This window comes from Oryctolagus cuniculus, chromosome 10 (genome assembly GCF_051225735.1).
Source record: "Oryctolagus cuniculus isolate XC-2025 breed Fujian yellow rabbit chromosome 10, ASM5122573v1, whole genome shotgun sequence".
NCBI lineage: Eukaryota > Metazoa > Chordata > Mammalia > Lagomorpha > Leporidae > Oryctolagus > Oryctolagus cuniculus.
In genome coordinates, this window is record NC_142876.1 from 120,846,700 (window position 1) to 120,871,557 (window position 24,858).

Sequence of the window (24,858 nt, forward strand, 5' to 3'; positions counted from 1 at the left end):
TGTGATTTAAACATGTTTTCAGTCAATTTTTTTCCCTTTTACTCAGAGACAGCAGTGAACATACTGGTTATGGATCACCAGTTTGAGTCCCTGCTTCTCTGCCTCCAATCCAGCCCCCTGCTAGTGCGCCTGGGAAAGCAGAGGAAGATGGCCTGAGTGCTTGTGGCCTTGTCACCCACATGGGAGACTCGGATGAAGATCTGGTTTCCAGGGTTCGGCCTAGCCCAGCACCTCCTATAATGACCATCCTGGGAGTGAACCAGTGAATGGATGGCAGATCTCTCTCTCTCTCCCCACTCCCACTCCCGTCCCCACCCTGCCCCCTTAACTCTGCCTTTCACATAAATAAGAAATCATCTTAAACAAGAACACAGTGGTTGTCAACGACGTAGTCGACTTCTGGGGTTCCTCTTTACCTGTCCCGCTGTTGCCCTATGAACCTGAACCCCCAGCACTGTAGGGGACCTTGGTCTGTCCATGGGAAGGGGGACTAGAAATAGCAGCAGTGGCGTGAGGGAGTGAGCATGAGGGCTGTGTGAGGAGGCAGCAGGCACGCGGCTGGGCAGGCAGTGTGCAGGAGTAGCTACTACGATCACCGGTTAACAGCCGATCTCTATGTGGACAGCCCCATGGGCTGGACACGTGCACATATTTTCACAACAACTCCGGGAGACTGGCGTTTGTGCGGGTTTTGTGCACACCCTGCCCTGGTCTCCCCGCTCAGCACAGTTGTCCCCCTTCAAGGAGGCACTGCACAAACAGATGCATGGCCTGGCCGTGTGCTGGCTCGGCACTCGGCGTCCCCCTGTTTGATGCTGGTCTCTGGGCTCTGTCTGCCATCGGTGTTGGAAGGGCACCACCCAGGGAGCGGCCCTAAGAGGAAAAGGCACAAGAGGTGCACATCGGTCCCCTGGCTTCCCTGCCCCAATGCTGAGGCTGTTCCACACCCATTCTGTGCCTCCCCAGTGATATTTAGCTCCAGGAGACCTGAGAGACAACCTGCTCCTCAGCAGTGTGTTCTGGCCTCTTTCCCCGCCTTGCCTCCCTCATCTACTCCCTTACATGTTTGCTGGCCTACATGGTAAAGCAGTGTCTATATGTCTATATCCCCACTCTACAGAGAGGCACACAGAGGTCCAGCAGCTCCTGACTCTCCTCCTCTTGGCTGAAACTGTCTTCTGGTACTCAGAATACACTTTCCAGCATGATTCGATCATGTTTACTGGGCACCTGGGAAAAAGGAAGGTTCCTAGAGCAAATGCATTAGGAGTTCTCTCTTGAAAGATGAGTGGTGACTGCATGCCTGGGGGAGGCAGGCAGACACAGGACCAACAGCCAATCATGCTGGTTACATGCCTAGGAGAGGTGGGCAGAGACAGGACCAACAGCCAATCATGAAGGTTACATGCCTAGGAGAGGTGGGAAGAGACAAGACCAACAGCCATTCATGATGGTTACATGCCTAGGGGAGGCATGAAGAGAGGACCAACAGCAAACCATCTGCAGAGAAATGCCCTTATAAGGTGCCACTGAGGAAGGACACTACCTCCATTCCTGTGTTCCCCACTACTCTATATCCCAACTCTCCTTGGGATGCCAGAAGCCTTCCCTGACCCAATAACTCGAAGTTCAGCACAGTAGGGAATTCTCAAAGCCCTGGCCTGCAAAAGGAGGTGACGGGACCCACTGACTGCTCCCCAGACCTCACCAGCTATTAAACTTTGAAAGGAAACCCCCTCAGTGCAAGGAAAAGCACTAGCAAATATTTCTCTGATTAGTACACCAGCTTCTTCCTCTGCTCTCTCTTGCAAAATGCCTCATTCATCTCTCAGCCAAAAACAAGCATCTACTTGAAAGATGAGCTAACATGCATTTTTAATGCCATGAGCTATTGCCCAGACAGTGTGCTCCTCAGGGCACCAGCACTCAGAGCTGAGCTGGGAACACATCGGCTCAGACAGCAGAGGCACACGCTCTCCCAACAGGTCAGGAGTTCCCCAGATCCCCCTCCCCTCGGCCAGGCAACGACGAAGCCTGAGCATCCATGGCTGCTGGACAGCGCTGGCCACTGCGTCCAGTGAGCTGAGTGAAGGAACAGTCTGCGAGGGACCCTGAGCACCAGGGCTAAGCAGGGCCCCCCGAGTTCACTCTCAGTCACAGACTGGCGTTCTCCCCATCCATGAGGCCGACTTTCCTGACACACTGACCTTCATATCCGGGGAAGAGCCGGGCCATGGGGCGGGATGAAGGGTGAAGCCCTCTGATCCGGGGCCGTAGACTGGAAACTGCTAGGTGATACAGTATGCTCAGTGTAGCTGAACGTGAACTGACTTTTGAGGCTCCAGAGAGAGGGGGAAAGGAGTGATCCAGTGAGAAATGGCAGGAAGACGGACTACAAAAATATTCAAATGGGATTTCAAAAGGCGTATTTAAAAAACAAGCATATGATGAATTTTCTTTGTGTTATTCCCAGCAAAATGAACCAAACACGACAGGTATCACGGGAAGGCAGGCTAGTAACAGCCCGGAAGTCCTGGGCTCGGTGGGGGTCCCATTCTTGAGGTTACTGGGCACAACCACATCGGTCACCTCTGGGCACGAGCCTGTGGGTGGCTTTCTCAAAGTGATGACCATGGGTGCTAACTATGCCCACCTGCTCCCCTTGAAGCCAGCTGACAGCAAGGCTGATGTGTCTAAAGACACAGCAGAGCTGGCCATGGTGGAAGAGACTTGGGTAAAACATAGAATGATCCCTGTCTAAGGAGGACTTCAGGCCCTCGATGTCCTCTCCAGGTGCGGTAGAGCTGCAACACTCTGGGGAACGCATGTGCTTGGGGCATTTGTGGCTCTTGCTGCACTACTGCGTTTCGCATTTGGGCCAGAGGGACTTGAACAGCTCTCAGTAATGAGCCCTCTCTCCAAACTGCTGCTGCAAAAACTCTCTTGACAAACAAACTTGCATCCAGCAAAGAGATGCCTACGTTTTTGCTACTTTACTGTTTCATTCTCAAACACCGGTTTTGCTGCTGCACACAGTGCTAGGCCCTGGGAGATACCATATTACAGAGAGCTCCATGGAAGCAGTTGAAGACATGAAATGCTTTATGGGGGCCTTCAAAGGCAGTGGGATGTGCCAGTGGCTGGTGCTGCGTTGGCGATGGAATAAGCACTTCAAGTGGCACACAAGACACACACCTATCAGAGCAGATGGGATAGACTGGGGGAATCAGAGAGGTGTGCGACACATGGCACAGGTGAGCAGAGGCAAAAGGGCAGCGAGCTGAGGGAGAAGGCAGGAGCTGGGATGGGGGCATCTCGGTCCTGGAGGAAGGCGAGAGCGGCAGGAGAGTGGGCACAGAAGCTAGAATCGTAGTTCTACAAGTAACTATTGAACCAGCCACAGCACTTAGTACTTTTCATAGTCAGTTCCCATCACAGTCCTACAGGGTGGGGACCATTTTAGTCCACTTTTATAGACAGAGTGAGGCACAGAGGCTGAATCACATTAAGTAGTAGAGCCCGTAAGTTAGGAAACTCAACACTTACACCCAAGCACCCTGGTTACCCTGCCTAAGCACCTCCTCACAAGTATCACCACACACCTGTCAGTATCCATCTACTAATTCCTCTACTTTCCAAAAAGAAAATTAATGCAGAGAAGGTCGCTCCAACTCACCAAGGCATCACAAGTATTTTCTGCCATCGGCTGTTGTAGCTCCATTCAAAAACGCTCAAATGTGGAGCAGCGACCAATGGAAGAACACAGGGCAACAGGAGTCCCTGCGCTAAGACTCCATTCTAAAAAGGCTCACAATCCTGGCTATGCCCAATAAGACACCTGACAGCTGAATTTGCAAGGCATCCGCACATCCTCAATAGCTTTGGCACGCCACTGTCAGGTAATGACTGGAAAAGCAAACGTCTTCAGCTCAAATCTCTGTTCATTATAGACAGGCAGCGCGCCTGGCAATGACACTCATTTGTGTAACAATAACAGTGATGAGAAGCAGAAGAGCCTGTGGTTCTGTGGTCCCACCCCTCCCCGCCACGCTCCTGACACTCTAATCCGGCGCTCTTGATTCCATCCCATAAACTGGCATTTACAGCCACGGTGATCTATACTGTTAATGGAAAAAAGGAACGATCAGGAAATATGCACACACATCATGGAAGTGACTGTTTACCAACTCCGACGCTGGCTTCTCATTGAGCCATAAACGATTGCAAGGCAATCTCAACAAGCCACTTCCCTTCCCGGTGCCCATCCATCAGGGTGCTGCCTCGGCCTTCAGAGGAAGGCGTCAACCGGCAGGCAGCGTGTTCCCTGCTAAGATAAAGGCCTCGCATCGCCGTCAGTCATTGTGAAGGCTTCCTTGCAGGCCCGCCTCGCCATCAATCAGGAACACATCTGCTGCTTATGAGACACTCAGACTGCTTTGTATTACCCCCTACTCCTGTCTGTCCCTCTTGTTCTGCACTTGTTACTTCTTCCTCACTGTCATTTTCAGGAAGGCTGTTAAATAGAGCCGTGGAACACAACGCTTGTATCTGAAATCCTTGGGTGCCTGCAGAAGGGACTGTGAAGATCCCACACCTACTGGCCAAGGAGCTGAGTGTGAGGGTAGCATTAGCTTCAATGCACGGGAAGGGGGCACAGCTGCAGGCAAGCATTCCTAGGCTCCTCTTGCCCACTGCCTCAGCAGGACAGCAGGTGCTCTCTCCACTCTAAGGGTGAGGGGTGCATGCAAAGGTTACCACCACAAAGTCATAGGCACCACTTATATGCTTAGCAAAGGGAAATTTATATTTTGTTGCAGCTGTGAGAAGATCAGTTGCGGGGGGACTTGGAGAAATATTTGGGAATGTGGGTGACTGGGGGCTCGAACAGGTTCTTGCTCGCTCTGATATTTTTCAGGCATGATGTGTTACTGTTCTCAACTGTGGATTTCTGGAGAAGCTGTTTGTAGACGTGATACAATGTAACGTGTTAGGAGGAATGGAAACCTGAGTAGAATACCCACAGGAAGAGCAGTACCTAAGTAACAGGACTGGAGTTGGTGGTGGTGGTAGGTGGGACTTCTAGGTGCACTACCCAGAAAACTAAATTCACAATGAACCCCCACTATACCATAATTAAAACAGAGGTGGCTCTGATACCAACCAGTATGGAGCAAAGGTGGACTGGAATGATACACAGCTCAGCGGCTCAGCTGTTTGGGTTCTGAAAAACGGAAGGATGTCCGAAAAGGCAGGCGGGTTCCTCTTCCTACCACGGGCTAAGCCAAGCCTAGTTACCTGACAATGTGGCCCAACGCGAGGCCACCAGACAGCGCAAGGACAGTGTCAACAGCGCCCTCTAGAGGTTCTCCCGGAGCACAGTTGCACTGCTGGCAGACCGCAGCCCCCAACCCCGTGAGCCCCTGCAGAAGAGCCTGCCTTGCCCTGACCCAGCATAACTGGATCAGGGACCTACAATGTGGCACACAGACCCACAGACCTCACTGCTCCTGGGAAAGCCATTCTTTCCCAGGAAGATACAGTTGCAAATAATTACATGGACTGCTCCAGGAGCTTCCTGAAAATCCACCGACTTGAACATTTTCAGGAAAAAAAAAAAATACCTGTTATCTCCTTAAAAGACAACTGCTCATCTCCTGGGCCTAAACTTGCGATCCAGCAATTATTTACTCATAAAGACTTGCTTCGAAACTTTCCTTGCTGTGAGAGCAGCATTTAAAAGAAATCCACTATCACAAGGTTTGCCGAATTCTGACCTAGTATCCCCCATGCAAAGAAGTTCCTTAACGCAGTCCCCCACATCGTACAAGTGTCCGCCCTGATGCCCGTCTCAGTTCAAGCAGGGTTCTGACTGCTGCGTAAGCTCAGACCATGACCGTGATGTCGCAGCAGGTTACCTGGGAGCTTTAGCAGGGAGTTGACCGTCAACCCTCCCAATCACAAGCTCTTCGTTACTGCTTCCAGAGCATGATAGCAGGCAGACCCCGAGGAGGAGAGCAGTGGATCATATGGGAGCTCCATGGTCAGCTGTTTGAGGAATTACCTATTTGCTTTCTCTGAACTTACACCGTCAGCTAAGTAGAGCTAGCGTAATTTCAGCAAGAGAGTCCGCGATTTCCGTGCTAAAATGCAAACACTCACAACACGTTCACTGGAGGATGGAGGACTGGGAAGCGCCAGGCAGCCTGAGGACTGTGATCCCACTACAGGGGCAGGCATTTGACACAGTGACGACAGCACTGCTGGGATCACCTGCATCCCGCATCCAATTGCTTAGGGCAGAGTCTTGGCTTGACACTCAATCCAGCTTCCAAGCAAGGAACAGCTGGTAGACAGTGGTGAGGGCTCAGTTGCTTGGGTTCCTAACACACATCTGGGAGGACTGAAAGGAATTCTGGGCTCCTGGTATTAGCCTGGCCCAGTATCAGGATTTAGAAGTAAAGTAGTGCTGGCATATGGGCAGTGAACCAGTGGTAGATCTCACTCGCTCGTGTGTGCACTTGAGCGCTCACTCACGCTCTCTCTCTCCCTTCCAAATCTCTCTCTCCAACTCTTGGCATTTTAAATAAGTAAAATAAACAATGTTATAAAACCTATTGTCCCATTATAAAATAAAGAAGAAAGTGGGTGACTGTTGTGTGGCACTGGGGACACAATGGGTGCCAAGTGCCACTCTCTTCCCCAAGTTGACCAGCCCCACAGCAGGGACCCAGCAGCCTGACCTCCCACCACCTGGCTGTGTGAGTTCCCGCCATGGACAGGGAGCCTGAGAAAAGGCTGGGGCCACCTGAATGGCTGCTGGAGCTCGCCCACCCCTCCAGGGGTCCTGGCATCACATCCTCACCCTGCTAATTCCAAAAGTCCTCCTCAACCCAGACAAAGTCTCTGCTTTCCAAGTAATTTGGGGTTCCTGCCAAGACTTTCAAGGAACGTGAACAGAACATTTATCAAACAAATATGTGCAGTTAAGTACCAAAGGTGTTTATACCATAAAGATCTTATCTTGGTGTGGGCACTTGGCCCAGAAGTTAAGGTGTGAGGTTATCTGCCATCTTTCAGAGGAAACCTTCCTCATTCCAGTTAGAACACCCAGGAAATGGCCAGAGCCCTCGTAAGAGAATAGATGCACTGAACCTAGATCTCTGCCGGTTTTGACTTTCCCTCCAACGTGGCGTTAAAAAGTGGCTGGACAGGTAGTAGATGCAGTTGGCATCAACAGTCCTACTGTGGACTCATTTCAACGAAAGCACACGCAGCCAATGACTCCTGCTTCACTGCTCCAAACAGGTGTTCTGCCTCATGTGTTCAGACGACCCCGAAAGACTTCTGGAAAGAAAAGCCAAGTGGGAAACAGCTACGACCCATTCTTCCATTCTTTTTCCCTTTTCTTCTGATCTTCCTATCATTCAAGACAACGCAGCCTAACCTTGTGATTCGACCAAGCCAACAGGCCACTCTGTTAGAGAAGAGTGCAGGACTCTGCTTGGAATCTACTCTGAATCACAGAACGCTGGTGAGTGGGGTAGAAAGCTGGTGAATGGGGTAGAATTCTCAATCAATCCTCTCTCCCATCCATCCAACAGGCACTGGGGATGCTGGACCAGCGCTGGCATAGCTCCTGCCCTCGAGTTATAATTCAGTTCTCAAAATACTCTACCTACACAACAGAAGTGGACATTTTGAGCCATAACCAATGATGTGATAAACGAAGGATGGGAAAATATTGTCATCGTTGCTGTTATAGACAGCATCTGTTGAATGCCTATCACCTGCCAGGTATCATTTGAACTATGTTACATACGTTATTCTATCCAAGTTTAATAGGACCTCCCTGTTACATACGGCTCCACAGCTGGTAATGCTGGAACTGAGAGACAGAGCTACTGAACCAGGTCCGATGCCCCGTCTGTAGGCCTCATGGTGAGCAGCCAGGCTACGAACTATGAGACGAGAGCTATTAGTTATGATAGCCAACAAGGTGGCCGCAGAAAAGAAGCCTGAAACTAGAAGCTGCAAGGCTAGATTGTGACAACATGCACGTTTTTTCTCTGCCAACATAGTTCTGACTATAGCTATTACCCCAATTTCATCCAAAACATTCTAAATTTTCAGTGTGATTAGATTTTCAAAACACTTTACTGCTGCAATTACAAAACAATAGAATGACTGCTAATTTTCTAGGCTGGTATATGTAAGTATTGATTTGGGGATCTATAATTTTATTAAACAGTAATTTTGACCATAATTCCTTACATCTTTAAATATCGATGAGAGCTAAAATTCTCACCAATGTGAAAGAATCAATCAACAAAAAATTGCAACTTTTGAAATCCAATTGTAATCACCTCATTTTAATTAATATATTTGCTTATTAAAGGACCACTGCTATTTTTTTTTTTTCTTTCTTTCGCATCCTGGGAAAATCAAAAGAAAATGTTTTCTTTCACTTTTGATCACTTGAGTGGAGGGGACGAAGAATAAAGAGAATCTCAACTACACCATGTTAATCTGCCAGGAGCAGAGCAGTCCTAAGAGTGTAGGAGGACTTTCAACAGAGGTTCCCTGCCTCTGCAAAGAGGCCAGAATCTCTTAGCTCTTTTCTACTTTTGACTTCTCTTCTCTGGAGCTCCTATATGGCAGCCTCACAATGGCTCCCCTGGCTCCAAAGGATGCCTCCAACTCTAAGAAGCAGGTGTCGCTGTTCCTGATTGGTCAGCAGATGTCCAGGGGCTCATCCTGATTGGACAGGCTTAGGGTGGGTGCCCACCCCTGTCATTATGGCCACTGTGATTGATGTGGACTGAACTACTCTGAATCCTTGGAATTGAGAACCAGCCACGGGAAACCACAGGGACCACGGGTGTTCCTCTCAGGGGAGCTGCGGGCAGCATCCATCACTAGAAAGGGCCCATGGTCATGACACACAGTTTTATATGTGCCTATCAGTGGTCCAAACACAGTCCTACTACAGCGTGCAAAGCCACCACCACAGTAAGACGCCGCCTCCGAGGAGCTGTGGTCTGCAGCAGTGACATGTGAGCTCGTCACGGAACTGCTCTGTCCTGCAGAACCGCATCCTGGAGCCACCCAGGAAGGGTTAAAGCCTCTTTGAATTCTGAAGATCGTTCAACTCCCAACAGGCGGCCACCACGACAAACAGCTCCCTTCCCCTTCTCACTTTATTAATATTTTGCAATTTTAGCGACTTCCATTTATTTGACAAATTAACATTTGGGGCATATCAACATTTCCTACTAGTTCCAGATAAATGAAAGATGATGACAAATAATAATTATGAAAAATCACCTTTGTTTCTATCACTGACAAAAAGAATATAACTCATTTTTTTCACCATCTGCATTGCATTTCTTGCCTTTTCCCTAACTTATTCCCCTACTCTGATTTTTAAATAGCACCTCATTTTTCATCCGAAAGCACTGTGTTTTCTTTTCTCCCTCTAGAGGATCACCATTTACCCTTCAAGATCTAGCTCAAACATAACTTGCTGGTACTTTTCCCTAAATGGGTGCCCATCTTCCAGCCTCAAAGACCCACGAATGCAGGGTGTGCTCTTGGTTGGAGGGCACAGACCTGTCTGCTGTTAGTCCCAACATTTGTTAGCGGTCATCCTGCTCAGCTCACCACAGAAGAGCTTTGTGCACCTGCAGACTCGTCCCTTCTTCTGCTTTCCCCCAAAAAAGCATCGCATGGAATCACTTGACAGAACAGAACCCAGGGAATGAAGTCGGGGCACTTCTGTGGGGGTTGCAGCTGGAGAGTCAATAGCTGTGATTCCCTTCTAGTCAATTCTTGTTCGTGCAAAAACACCCTGGAAGGGAATCGTGTAGTTCAGGTACTGAGTAGACAGCACTCAGAGCTACTAAGGTGGTAGTGAGAGTGTGTGTGCTGTTCTGTGATACACAACTCACTGCTAGGCACCTACATTCCTCAAGACTGGACAGAGAGTGACACAGACACCTGCCTACAGCTCTGGGACTTGCAGAGTTGAAGACTGAGTCACTGGCTCAGAAACTCATTTGCAGTCACTGACCAATGAGAATCCTGAAAATTTCACTTGCGAGAGAAGATGTGGCCAGGAATTAAAAGAGCACCCCTGAGCCTTTGTAAGTTTGGAGAAGTGCATTCACTGCTTCAAATGCTTTTTCTGTCCTGCTAAGCAGAAGAAAGAAAAACCTACACTATGTTTTCCCACATCGCACTCCCACGGCATCTGCAATGCAATCAAAATAATGACACTAAAAGGAAGACCTTGGGCAGGATGACAGTGGACAGGACACCACTCACTGCAAGAGATTCATGGGATGTGGTCTCCAGCCGAGGGCTGGGTGTCCTCCGGCCGCTGTATTTACCTTCTCTTCCTTAGGTTCTTCCACTGGAGATGTTTCAGATTCAGTTTAACAATAAAATGCGTCTAGAGGGTGGTTCTGTATTGAAACTGGGCGTCTCAGCGGCCACAGACAGTGCTTGAATTAAGCCATCCTCTCATTCTTCTAAAAGTGGTCCTGCCCAAGGCTTAGTTGGTGACAACTTAGGGTCCACCTGACAGCAAATACAAACCGAGGGCTCTATCTGAGCTTGCAGGCAACCCACCTGCTCTTCCTCCCTCACCAAGACCAAGGAGAATAAAAAAAATGCCCCACTAACTGTGAAGTCAAGCGTACCCCTGACCCAGCTTCCAAAACCACAACCAAAACCCCAAAGGATAAGGTCAGCTCAACCCTGCAGGCCGACCTGGTGTCGTCTTCCAAAGAAGGGGCCACCTGGAGGAGTTGGAACGGCACTGGATCACTTCCTATGAGGTTTCCAAGGCCAGGGTTCTGCATTGTTCTGTGCTGTTCTCTTTCCTCTCTTCCTAATGGATTTAGAGGTCACTCGTATGTTAACAAATCCCCCCTGCCCTGCTTTTAATACCATAGATTAAGACTTTTTTAGGGCTACAGACTTGCATCCATTTCATTCTAATCTATTTCAAACACGTCATACATTAAATATTTGGCTTCTTGTTTTTCACCTGTGCCCCCAGCAGGCCTCCTTGTCTCAAGATTTTCCATTATTCAGCCAGCTCTGAAAGTTACCGGTGCATGAATCACTCATTCAGCTCCCTCCCCACTCTCACCACACATCTCAGGGAAGACAGTGCTATCGGCAGTGACCAGGGACTTCTTATCAACAACAGTAGTCATTCAGGACTCCCCAAGCCCTAGCTGTTGCACATCCAAGATCAGAGATTTTGATGTTGTCTGTGTATTCCCAGGCTTTCCACGGACTCTGATGTTCACAGAAACCAGAGCACCACTTGACACAGCTGTGCTGCTGTAGCTGGACAATTACACAGACTCTTAATTGGTCCTTCCACTCCCACTCATGACCCTTCCAATTCATTATCTTCCCAGAAGTCAAAGTAATCATTACTCCTAAATTTGATGTAGTTACTCCCTTGCTTAATATCTCTTAATGATTTTCAAATGCTCTCAGAATAAAATTGAGTTTTAGCATGGCCTGCATGGGATGGCATTCCTACGATCCTTAGCTCTTGCTCTACCATCTCCTGCATCCCCTCTCCCCCTCTCCCTTAGCAATCAGACCCCTATCATCTCAGCCTTCTGACCTGCATGGTCACACCTACCTGTCACACTGATGACTGCTCCCATGGTGCACCCCTCCCTCTCTACTTTCATTATTCCCTGTCCCACCACCTCTTTTGGCACGAGGTGGAATTTCCACACAGCTTATGAATTAACTGGAGTAGCTAGTACCTCCATCCTCGATGGCCAAGTGTGTGAGAAAATGAAGCACACAAGCATCGGTCTCCATTGCACACAACCATGACGGTCCCCATGCTTCTCACATGGTATCTGTTGTGGTATGAACAGGGTTCACTCCTCAAACTCACACAAATGTTGAATCCCCAAAAGTCTTACACTAAATAAAGGTCAATGAATTCACTTTGACAGCCGATGCATTTAGGTGGAAGCTTGATCCAACTGGGTTCTCAGAAAGCCACTGGACTGGCTCAGGGTAGTGGAGTGGAGCCCATGAGCACATCGTGATGTCCTTAGAAAAGAAATGCAGGGACCTGGAGGAGGACACTGCTCCCTGGGTCTCTCTGCTTTCTGGCTCAGTGTGTGATCATCCAACCACCACCCTCCAGGCTCACCAGCTGCCTAAGCCAATGGGGTCACCTCATCTTGGGCTGTGACTGTCTAAATTGTCAGGTGCCATAAATGTTCTTCCCTCCTACGTAGCTTCTCTTAGCTAGTTTGCTTAAAGTACCGAAAAGCTGACTAATAGAGTAGGGCTTTAAAAAGAAAACACAGCACAGCCGGCGCCGCGGCTCACTAGGCTAATCCTCCGCCTAGCGGCGCCGGCACACCGGGTTCTAGTCCCGGTCGGGGCGCCAGATTCTGTCCCGGTTGCCCCTCTTCCAGGCCAGCTCTCTGCTGTGGCCCGGGAGTGCAGTGGAGGATGGCCCAGGTGCTTGGGCCCTGCACCCCATGGGAGACCAGGAAAAGCACCTGGCTCCTGGCTCCTGCCATCGGATCAGCGCGGTGCGCCGGCCGCACCGCGCCAGCCGCGGCGGCCATTGGAGGGTGAACCAACGGCAAAGGAAGACCTTTCTCTCTGTCTCTCTCTCTCACTATCCACTCTGCCTGTCAAAAAAAAAAAAAAAAAAAAAAAAAAGAAAACACAGCACAGCAGCAACAAAATCCTGGTAACTGACCAATCAAATATAATTCTTACGAGGGATAAAGTACAAGCCAAACAAAGAAAAGTAAGATCAGCATCGATATTGGTCCTTAGCACAACTTCTCCTCAGTACCTGGAGTTGGTAAATGCCGGGTGGGAATTCCTGTGTATATGGACAAATGACGCATGCCAGAAATTTAACACTGGTGCAGGGCTTATGCCAGCCAAGATTAATGCTCCGATTCAAGCCCCTGGATTTCAACTCAATCCCTGAGTGCTTCATAAACGCCACAGGCCTCGACTCTTCACCATTAGTGCTGGCTGACCCTCCCTTTTTATCTCACAGCAACACCCAATTAAAAGGCACCTTGTGTATGGCAGCCAGGTCAGGCTGCTTTGATTCTGCCTTGGACAGTCACCCTTGGATTTGTCTTTGGGTTCTTTGGCTTGTTTTGCCTTTATTTTCTCTTCTTGCTTCCAAGTGCACAGTGTTTCAGATTCAGGGTGATTTTAGTTTCTTCTTTGGCTTTGGCCCTCTGTATTCATCTCAGTCAAATCTGGCCCTGGCTGTCTGGCTCTGTCCATTGCCGAACGCCAGCTTACAACCCTTGGGATTCAATCTCAGTGTCACCTCATTGAGACACTGAAGCTCTGCTAAGGTAGAACTGGCAGGCACAAGCAGAGCCGTGGCCAGGCCAGGGCACATGAGGTAGCTGGCCTGGGGAGCCCCCAACCAATCTCTGCCTGCACAAACCTTCTCCTCTTAGAACCTGCAGCACAGATCTCCACCCCCAGGACCCCCACTCTGCATCCCATTTCCAAAATGTCATCTTGTCATCAGTTGTCAGTGTTTCCTAGGGTCTGAAGGGGGACTGCATCTTTGTCAATGTCAGAAGAAACATAAGGAAAACAGGGAGCAGGGACTGTGATGGCTGATTTTCTGCTTTACTGGTTGGGACCGTTAGGTGAGCAAACATTTGGCCCAACATTCTGCACATGTTTCTGCTGAGTCTAACTTTTGAGTCATTTAAGGGAAGCAGGTGGCCTTCCCCAGTAGACCTGAGTCCCCTCCAGAACTCCCAAGGCCCTAGTAGAACAAAAGGCTGAGTGAGACAGAACCGGCCACCGAGCCGAGGCACCTGCTGTTGGACTTGGGCATCACCATATACAAGAAAGTGGCTGCCTACCCAAGTTCACGACTGACAGGAGTAAGAAGAGGCTATGGAAAGCAACAGCACCGTAGTTACCCAGATAAACTTCTTGTAAAACCATGTGACTCACTGATCTGCATTAAAAATGCAACAAATTATCACCACCAAAGTAAGAACGTAGGAAGTAAGGAAAGATGGGAGGCAGAAATCAACACCCAACTAAGAGAAGGATCTAGCGAAAGCATTAGCTGGTCCTTTGTTTCCTTAGCAGTAAGAGCCTCAGAATAAAAGAACTCCTCCATAAGGACGCAGAGCATAATGTCTGGTACAAACTCAGTGCAACATTTCCCATCAACATCGTCACAGCTGTATCCAAACTGTCTGTAGCAAGCTGCATGCTCACTTGTAAATGTACCCTAACACACACCCAGTGAACACTCTCCTAACTGAGCAAATTAAATGCCTCCTCACTCTCCATTCAAGGGCAGAAGAGGAGCGAGGAGAACTCACGTTGAGCTGAAGTTCATCTGTCCACTGCCCAATCAGACGGTAACCGGGGTTGGTGGTGTTTGTCGTCTGGTACTGGAAGATGTCGTAACGCCCAGGTGCATCTCCGTTCTTATTAAACATCACTGGGGTGCCAGCGCTACCTGGGAAAGACAAGAGAAAGACAGACTTTTAGAGTTCCCAACCCATCTATTGGCAGTTCTACAGATGACAGTCTTGAGATCCGCTGAGCATCAAGGCAGTTTGTAGATATCCTCATGGCTTAGGAGAGTCCCCACAATGGTCCCTAGAACTCATGTGCAGAGACAGCCTGGGGATAGCAAGTGCAGAGGGAAGAAATCCTGCCCGAGCCCCAGTACTTAAGTAGTTTCCTCTATGCATCCATATGAGAAGGACTGGGAGGGCAGAAAAATTAGATTTATTACTCACAGAACCCTGAGAAAGGACAGCAGGGTGCCTCAAGGGCCTAGGATAGGGAGCAAGAGAGGGAGAGGACGGTGGGCTAAAGCCTTTATACAGTTCACGACATTACCTGGGTGGGTTTCCTGGGACAGGGGTAGATTTGGTGAACTGGAGAGAAAGTAAGGCTAAGGACAGGAACTTGGGGGTTACAGGGTTGAATTTACCAGGCTTAAAGCAGAGTCAAGTGGACAAGGGGTTCAGGTACAGGACCATATCACTCTAGAGGGTGGACTTGGGGACTGGGTAGGTACCACCCCAAATGACGCTCAAGGCACAGCAGGATAACAGGGTGCATGCTGAACGAGCTTCCATAGGATCTGGAGTTATGACTGCATCATTCCTGGACAGTATGTACCTGGAAAGGAGAGGGGGTGTGCAGAAACAGTCGGCAAAAAACAAGGGAAGGAAGGAAGGAGGGAAGAGAGGAAGGGAAGGCAGGGGAGGGGAGGAGGGGACAGGAAGGAAAGGGAGGAGAGGGAAGGGAAGGGGAGGGGAGGGGAAGGGCAGAAGGGGAGGGGAGGGGATGGAAAGGGAGGACAGGGGAGGGGAGGAGGGGAGGGGAGGGGAGGAGAGGAGAGGAGGGGAAGAGGGACAGACATTAACCTTGAGGAAGCAAGCGCGGTGTTGAAAGGGACTCTGCCGATGTGATCACACTGCACAAGAAAGAAATTGAACTAAAGGTCTAGAAAGAACAGCAGTGTACTGGGCCAGTAGAGGCATCAAAGACGAAACCTGTACTCAATGTTACCCCCCGGCAGAGGCAACTCAAAGTGACAGGAGGGCAGACAGAGGCCAAGCCACAACGGACTGTCCAACAGCTGCCTGTCATGAGATTCTGGGCTAAAACAGGAACCAAATGCACCCCAGAAGCTGCCTCAGAAGGAATGTGCTCACGGGACCAGGGACTAGGAAGTAGGGAGATGGCTCTGGATGGCCACAGGGAGCCCCAGAGAACAGCAGAGGTCCTCTAAGGACAGGGGAAGTGACAGTCGGAGCTGTAGATGCGATAAGAGATGGAGCGATGCAGGAGTCCCTGAGCTATGGGGAGCAGTGGCTTCTGCAAGCTTGAAAAGGCCAGGAAACTGTCCTCACTCTGGGGCCTGCAGAGCCGCCAGCCCTGCCTTTACATTCATGAAAGCCCACGGAGACCTGTGCTGGACTTGTGGACGACAGAACCGGAACATCAGCTATTTGTGTTGTTCAAGCCTCTGGCTTTGTGGTCATCCTTGACAGTGGCAAACAGGAAGTTAATAAAAACCTGGATGGGTCAGGATCTCCAGCTGCCCAACTTCCCAGGTGAGAAAGTCTACATGGTCTGGGGGAGGGAGGAGAGCCACTCACCCCAGTCACTCAGCTACCTGAGTGAGCAAAGCACTTTCAACAGGCTGTGCGGTTTTCCAGAATGGAGTTGAACCACCCCATGCTGTGTGACTTTGACAAGATACTTGGCCTCATTCTACTTCTGGCTGCTGCCCCTAATACCTTCCTCGTGGGATCAAAGTCAATGATATGGGGAGCTCATGAGTTCCGTGCCCATGAGTAACAGAAGCTCAACAAAGGGCCAGGGTGTTTGAAAGATGCAATTTTCATCAGTTTTGTACTTGCACGTATCTCAAGAGCAGTGAGAATACATGGCCTCAGTTAGCTAGACCATCATCTTTTCCAGTGCATCAGTATGATCTCTCCCATGGCTGTCAAATTTAAATCTCTCCATGGGTATAAATAGCTTTTATCTTCCCAACAGGCTAGAGTGCATTTTAGGAGAGAGCTTTGAGCTCCCATGAGTAACAGTGCTTCTAATCCATGACCTTATGTCCAAGGCACCCTTTCAGTTTGTGTTTCCTACACTCTACCCAGAATTTATCTCCACAGACCAGGAAGGCATCCACATTATCACAACAGGTGCCTCTTAAACTCTCTGTGTAGAAACACGTGCCCTCCCCGACAACAAAACACGACGAAACAGTGTTAAAATCATCGGCTCTTTGCTTGCAGTCAGCCCTTCTGCTATATAAAGACAAGAAATGGAATCTGGATTTCCCATGTTATTAGCAAGAAAATGAGGATAGTGTCATTTTGCAAGAAGACACTCATATTCATCAGATTCTCATCTTTCTCTTCTCACACTGGAGGGTAAGATTCATGTTATGCTTTGCTGCCAGTCTATAGCATTGCCTCCTTAAATAAGGCAACTCAAGTTTTGCCTGGAATTTGAGAAGAAGCAGAAAGAGTACTGGCCCGGGGCCCCAAACAACTCAAAATCACCAGCTCAATATTCATCAGAACAGGACTTTTTGCCTCGTCTCTTTCTCTTCCTGCTTATAATCTTTGCTAGGAGAAATGACTCTGCCATGCCCTTTCCATTCTCATTAAAGTTCACATTTAAAAAAAATTAAAGAAGCAGAGCTGAATGCCTGATCCGTGAGATGACTTAGAAGACCACACTGTGCGGCTTGACCTTCTTGATAGATAACATAATGCAAGCGCCCTATTATTTCCAACCTCCCCCTATGTTTTTATAATAGCCCCCTGAACTTCCTGAAACAGAAAGAGACATTGTGTCCAAGGCACTCTGTATCTAAAATGAAATATCAAAGGAGTCCGTGGGGAAGAAAGCGGTTATGAAATGGAAAGCCATCACCTGCAGAGATTCTCACAGGGTGTGAGGGCTGGAAGGCCGAGGAACAGGAGCCCTGCACAGGACGGGTGGCAGGAGTCAGGGATGACTGATAGACTCTGCTCCAGCCTGCAATCCGCTCCACCAGACAGGAGGACCTCGCTGTGTTCTCTTCCTTCCTGGACGGGGGGCTTGGGGCTGAAGATGCCCAGGTAGTGGACAGTCCTGCCCCACAGTGTTTGCTGTCCTCGCCGTCTTGGTCCACAGACAGACCCTAGACACGCAGCACTGACCTGTGCTTCTGTTAACCCTTTCTGCACCACAAACCCCAAGCGGAGCATGCATGAGAAGACTTGGAAAAGTTTATGGGAAGCAGAATAAAGGAGGCTTACGCTTATGGATAAAAGTTCAAAATGCACGCCTGGCGTTTTCATTTGGGGACACACATTTTGGAAACCTTTTGTACTCCATGGGTTCTTTGCAGCTTGGTCTGGGTTTGGTGAGTTGGTGAATTTACATCATCGGGAGCAGGTGAACGTGGCTGTCAGGTGGGACCCTAGCTGGGGCTGCACAGGGCGTTTGCATGTGGTCTGTCGAAGGGACCACTTGGATTCCCCACAAGATAGTAGCTGAGCGCACGGGATGGATGTGTCAAGGGAATCATACAGAAATCCTACTGCCTATTATGCCTTAGTGGTCAAACACCATTACATCCCAAGTTTGCACAGGCTCCTTCAGATCCAGAGCGGGGAGACACAGAGCTCACTCTCGAGGTTGACAGAAAGTTATCTTGTCACAAGCAGAGCGTGTGTGATGTGCCATCTGTACAAAACACACCCTGCCTCAATTTGGAAACCAGCACAGACCTACCTCATACTAAATGATTCATGACATGGCAACCCTTGAAGATTTTACACCCAGGACACTGAATTTGTTAAATATACATTTGTAAGTGTTGCCATCTGGTTGGATGGCCAAGAGAGAGACAAATTTAAGCTCAAGACTTAGCATTCATTGGCGATGCAGGAAAAATAAAAATGGCCATGAGTGAGAAAGACTAAATTGGTCATTTCTTTCTCAGTGCAGAAGAGGAGGTTAAGTGCTTGGCAAAGCCATAGCGATGCTTTGAGGACACGCGATTATGATTCCCTAAATTGATGCTTTGGCAAATGGGAAGTTCAGAGTTATTAAACTGTCATCTACTGGTCGGGAACAAAACTCCGAAGAGCAAACTTTCCACTAAGGTAACAGAGGGGCATGATCATGCTTACTAGGACAAAGAATAATCAAACTCTTTCTCAAACAAGCACAACATTGACTAAATTCTTCACAATCAGCCGAGAGAGACCCGAGCCTCTGATTTCTCCTTGCTCTCTGCTGAAGTCTTGCACAAGTGGTTTCTACTCCTGAGCACTTGATTTCTATAGAAAAATCAGCAACATGAGTGAGTTAAGCTTGGTAAGTTCTTTTCACGGTAACACTTGCTGACTACAAGTGGCGCTGATCCACTGATTACATTTATCACAGCTTCTTCACGTTACGGCTTTCAGCCCCGCTACAAGCAAACGGGGCAGTGACCCAGGATCCAGAGTGTCGGGCTGTCCACACAGAAGAACTTGATGCCTCCACAGAGATCATGCTGACCAGCGAACGCGTCCACCACGCTAACAGGGACAGACACAAAGCCGGCTCTGCCTGGGGACTCCTGCAGAGTCTCAGGTCTGTCCGGCTGGGAGGGCACATTCTTTGTTCAAAGGCTAGCTGTGGCAGGTCTCCTGGGTTTCCTCCAAGCAGAACATCACCACTACCTACCTGCAGGGATTCAGGCATTACACTTCGCATTTCTCTATGAATCCATTTCCTTATCAGTCAAAGCAGAGAAAATGATACTATCTAAGCCATCATGATGCTTTGAAGATTAGCTAAGCCAGTCCACACAAGGTGCTTAGCAGTTTCAGACAACAAACCATCATTTGATACATCAGCCTGCAGTCTACTCCCAAGTTCAGCAACTCTGACTCCTCAGAGGACAACCCTGTCTTTATGAACAAGTCCACAATCACTGGCTAAAAGAAGTGGAAAAATCATCAAGACCATTCTGAAAATGATTTTCTTTTAGTTACCAGGGTAACAACGGTCACATATATCCATGGACCACAACCCAGAGCACACAAGAGTGACTTCAGCATTTGTTACGAAGGGTTTGACAAATAACAAAATCTCTATTTGGAGAGTTCGGGGGAAAATGTTGTATATATTTGGAGATTTCTTGAAAACTAGGAAGACACTACAGGAAGAAGATAATCTGTTAAAGTGTGCTGTGGCTTTATATGGGGGTGATTTCTGTGGGCCTGACTAGAATACTGACCCCCAAATTGAACATGGTTCCTGTTCACCCAGATACCAGGGAGCCTCTACAAGAAAGAACTACTCACATGGGTTTAAAAGGAATAATACTGACAACCAGAGAAGCAAAAAAGAGCATTTTTAACTCATAATGTAACTATGGAAATTAAGAAATTAACATCGATATCCTATTAGAACTAACTTTAATTCTTTTCCGTACACGTATCTGAAAGTCTTCCACTGCCACATCAATGCCATTTCTTTTTTGGCAGAGCAGCATTCAATATTCCCATGTGACAGTCAAGCCCCCTTCATTCCTTCCAGTGTGGAGCAGCTCCTCAGCTGCTTTTCTCACAACAGGACATTCTCAAGAACTCTGGCAAGTGATCTGGTAGAACACCTTTCACTTTGTCCTAGCGTTACCTTGGGGTTATTGTTAAATTACATGCTTTTGGCTGTGAAGAAGCTGCTGTGTCCTGTCCACGTCTCACATCTACAGGCACACGCTGTCCACAAATCTATCAAGAGACACTTGAGGTCCACGTGTCTTAGGATGCAATGTTAACCTTGACCACTTGATAAAGGTGCTGCCTACCAGTTTGCTGTAAAACTACTACTTCTCCTTGGTAGTTGTTACCTACCTTCTGGAAAACCCTATGAAAGGATGTACGTATATTGTCTGTCATCACACTTTAATGCAAGGATTTGGGTTCCCATCAGTGATCCTCCCTGCCTGAACCAATGACTTCTGAGGTTTTTGCAAAATGGTAATTTTGTTTTTCCACATTTCCACCATTCCATCATGCAGTTCCTCCTCTTGCAGTTTGCTTATTTTTACCAGTATGAACTTACAGATTTTGACGGTTATAACCCATATGGTCCCTTGCTGCTCAATGCGATCTCTCCCAGGACAGTTTCTGTGCCCTGTCCACACGACCCCTGCAGTTTTCCAGCGTGTTCCAAATGTATAATACAACCTGCCCCAAGCTTGCCTTGCGCTTGCCCTGACATGGTTCTCAATCCAGCAGTTTCTTTAGGAAGTCCTGGTTCCTTATGTTGGACAAGGGAATTTCTAAATATTATCTAGGTGCTAGGTGTACTTCTTTCTAATGTATACCAGCCCTTCCAGGAAATATAAATATAAAATATAAACACAAAACACACATACGTGTACCTGTCAACTTTTACATCTACTCATGTTCATATATATTAAAGCCATGAGTTCATGCTGGTGTCTTCTATTCTAACCCATCCTAAGAGTGTTCATTCTAATCTTCTCTCATGCATTATTAATAATTTCTAACCCTGCAAGTAAGAAATTTGGCTGTCATTATCCACAATGTGTTTAATTATTTATCAGTTTTTATCCTACATCAATTAGCTACAGAACTGTGAAAGAAAACCCATATATGTACTAGTTGCTTTACAATATCTATGTGCAATTATTTCTGTCTTTATCTTTAGGTTACAAAGTCAAATGCCATCTTACAAAATAACTCAAATTCATGGATTCTTCTTCCCTACCCTCACTGTAGTTATGGCATTCATTTGCAGTAAGATTAGGGTTATTTTTAATGGTGCTGGACTTTACATGACACAGTTAGATTTTCTTAAATAGATTATTGAGTTGGAAGTATGTGAAGTTTTACAATATAGAAATCAAACCTACAAAAACAGCGTACAGCCAGCCTTCCATTTCCTTGGGCTCTGTAGCCCTGAATTTGACCAATCGCAGAAGGAAAGTATTTGGAAAAATAAACCGTTTCCGTACTCAATCTAAACAGATTTTTCTTGTGCTATTCCTTAGCCAATATAGTACTCCAACTGTTTATACAGTATGTGCATTGTGACGGGTATTTTAAGTAATCTGCAATGATTTAAATCACACAGGAAGATGTTCATGGGTCATAAGCAAACACTACACCGTTCCATGTAAGCGACTTGAGCTCTGTTCAAGGGGTACCCTCAGGGGTGCTGGGGCCATCTCCCACACGTGCCGAGGGACAACTGTGCTTGGGAGAAGGGTGCCCGCTGTGACCCCCAACCTGCTGACTTTCTCACCTGCCAACACCCACTGCTTTTAATTTTCAACCTAGTCGATACTTTGAGACATAAGCTTTTAACCCGAGATATGGTTAGTTTAGCAAACTATCATCAATACTTCAACTGCTCTTTCTGTCTCTCCTCTGCCGTTCCACACCCACTGACATTCATAAAGGAATGTTCCAGTTTTGTGTTCAACCCTCTTCACTTCGAAAGATGGGTAGCAAACCATAACCAGCAAACATGTATTAATTCACTCATCCACTCTTTCATGCACTGATCCGGTCCCGTGAAATTATATGCACAATCAGTTTCGGACCCAATATCCGTAAACTACAGTGCAAAGACCCAAGCTAGGAAACCCAGGATGTCCACACTGAGGATTCTAAAAGGTGTGGACGTGTGAAGACTCACCATTGAAGTTAACATTGCGAATGTACTTCAGCAACTTCTTGCCTCCAGCCTGCTCCATCTCCGGACAGACACCCCGGTAGTCGGCACAGAGATCCTTGTTCATCTGGTGAAGGGCGTGAGCCATGGCATAGACGGCGTCAATCACGAACTGAACCTTACCCTCCTGCTCATAGTTGGAATCTTTCCCAATTCTCTCCTGTCCTGCACATTAAAACAAGAAACACACAGACACAAAGTGGTTGCTGAGTACAACGTGGAAAACGTCATTAGCTTTCAATGACACAGAAAGAAAATCACGCATCCAGGACTACAACCATCTCAGCCACACAGCCGCATCCGGCCACCATCACAGGTTGTCCTCGCAGCTTCTGGATTTTTACTTGGGAGCCCATTACCCTAACTTTTCTGATGTCGAGACAAGTGTTAGAAGCAGTGCTCTGAGGGAACTTTTGTAGCAGGCCAAGCAACTATTCAAAATACAGAATTCCCACAGCACCAGGACCCTGAGAGTAGAAGTCCCAGCTGCTCCTCTTCCAGTCCAGCTCACTGCTGAGGCCTGGGGAAGCAGTAGAAGATGGCCCAAGTGCTTGGGCCCCTGCACCTGCATGGGAGACCTGGAGGAAGCTCCTGGCTCCTGGCTTTGGATTGGCGTAGCTCCGGCAACTGCGGCCAATTAGGAAGTGAACCAATGGATAGAAGATCTCTCTCTCTCTCTCTGCCTCTCCTTCTCTCTCTGTGTAACTCTGACTTTCAAATAAATAAATAAATTTAAAAAAATAAAATAAAATGAGCTGTGCATACAGCTCTTCAGAGCTCACTCTACAAAGCCATAAAGGAAAATGTCAGAAAGCACACAGAATTTCTTTGAATCAAAAAACAAAAATGAAAACCAAGAAATGCCTATCAATAACACTACTGCCACAAATACAGTTTTGTCAAACTTTGTTTTATATCTTTGTCAAACTGTTACGATGATACACCACTACAGTTTGACTGATCTGTGATTTTTTTTTTTGACAGGCAGAGTGGACAGAGAGACAGAGAGAAAGGTCTTCCTTTGCCATTGGTTCACCCTCCAGTAGCCACCGCGGCTGGTGCGCTATGGCCGGCGCACAGCGCTGATCCGAAGGCAGGAGCCAGGTACTTCTCCTGGTCTCCCATGCGGGTGCAGGGCCCAAGCATTTGGGCCATCCTCCACTGCACTCCCAGGCCACAGCAGAGAGCTGGCCTGGAAGAAGGGCAACCAGGGCAGAATCTGGCGCCCTGACCGGGACTAGAACTTGGTGTGCTGGCACCACAAGGTGGAGGATTAGCCTAGTGAGTCGCGGTGCCGGCCATGATCTGTGATTATTTTTAAATTGACTGTATATGAGCAAAGATGACATCTCATGTGATGACTGACTGTGACCCCACCTATAATCCTGCTGGAAGACGATCTTTTCAGTTTTGCAGGCTGAATTCTTTGTTTACTGAAGCATACGTCTTTGACTATAACGTAAGTTAAAAATGTTACCCTCAAAATAAATAAATCACGTGAAAAGTTAAATGACATAAATACACGGAGTGCAATTTTTTAAAAACACAAAGAACCGTAAATTCTACCCCTGGCCTCATTGGCATCTGCATCGGTGCTTGGCCTCCTGTGTTCAGATCTCAAGAGTTGTCGCTATTGGAAACTCGGGTGCTTGGATGAGGAATCCTGGTATCCTTTTTCATTCTCTCCGTGTTAACCCTCCGCACTCTCACACTGCCCATGTCTGACCGAGTGCTAAGTTCCACAGACTCAGCCTCCCAGACAGTGAACAGTTCCAGGTACTCTATCAATGCCCTACGCATGATTCCCTCTCTGTACATCAGGGTCATCGCCAGATGTCTGCCTTCATCAGTTCATGAGGGGCCGCCTGGTGCTGGACTTGGCGTAGATCACGTTCATTGCCTCCTCACTCTGTGCGGCAGACATCATCCCTCCCCTAACACTCAAGGGGATGCTCAGCCTCAGAGCGAGCCAGTCACCTGCCCAAGGTCACAACGTCATGTGCAGGCAGGGCCACGGTGACGGCGCTGGCTCGGCACTTGCCAAAGCCCTGAGTCTTCTCACCCATTGGCCCTGCCCATTCTCTCTCTACGTCTACTTCTGTTTCTCTTCTTCCTGACGTGGGTGTCCGCTGTGCTTAGAGTTCCCTCGCTCAGGCTCTTTGTTAGGCCGGGGATGCCCATACTCCTTGCTTTCCTGCACTGTAACTTAGTTTCCTGTGAAGATGCAATCCAAACGCTTCCCACACCCAACCCCTCAAGTAAGATCCGAGGTTTCCAACTGACGCTTCAGATTGCATTATGGCGTTAACAACAGCTCTTCCAGTAGTTCTCCCAGACACTTTTCTCTTCCCTTCTGTTTCTTAAATCCCCACACTGAACATAGAAGTTCATAGAAGTTCGCATCTAGCAGATACTCAACAACACCTGTAATACATCACACGTTCATTAGCTCCAGGACACTGGTGACCTGTCCTTCTCTAAAGAGTAATTATCCACACACTGCATTTTATTTTCATACCTGCATTCCCCCAAGTGTCTTCACTGCACATTTGTGTA

The 24,858-nt window shown here is 48.1% G+C and overlaps 1 protein-coding gene across 5 annotated transcripts in view; it reads right to left on the minus strand.

Moving 5' to 3' along the window:
* The window catches only part of GRM7 (glutamate metabotropic receptor 7), a 742,767-nt gene that overhangs the window by 256,657 nt on the left and 461,252 nt on the right, over nucleotides 1–24,858 (minus strand). For all 5 annotated transcript variants that reach the window (XM_089305656.1, XM_089305657.1, XM_089305658.1 and 2 more), the window contains 2 exons: nucleotides 22,267–22,467; nucleotides 14,388–14,527 (listed from right to left, as the gene is read on the minus strand). In XM_089305656.1, coding sequence (XP_089161782.1) covers nucleotides 14,388–14,527; nucleotides 22,267–22,467 — 341 coding nt within the window. The remainder of the gene's footprint in view (nucleotides 1–14,387; nucleotides 14,528–22,266; nucleotides 22,468–24,858) is intronic.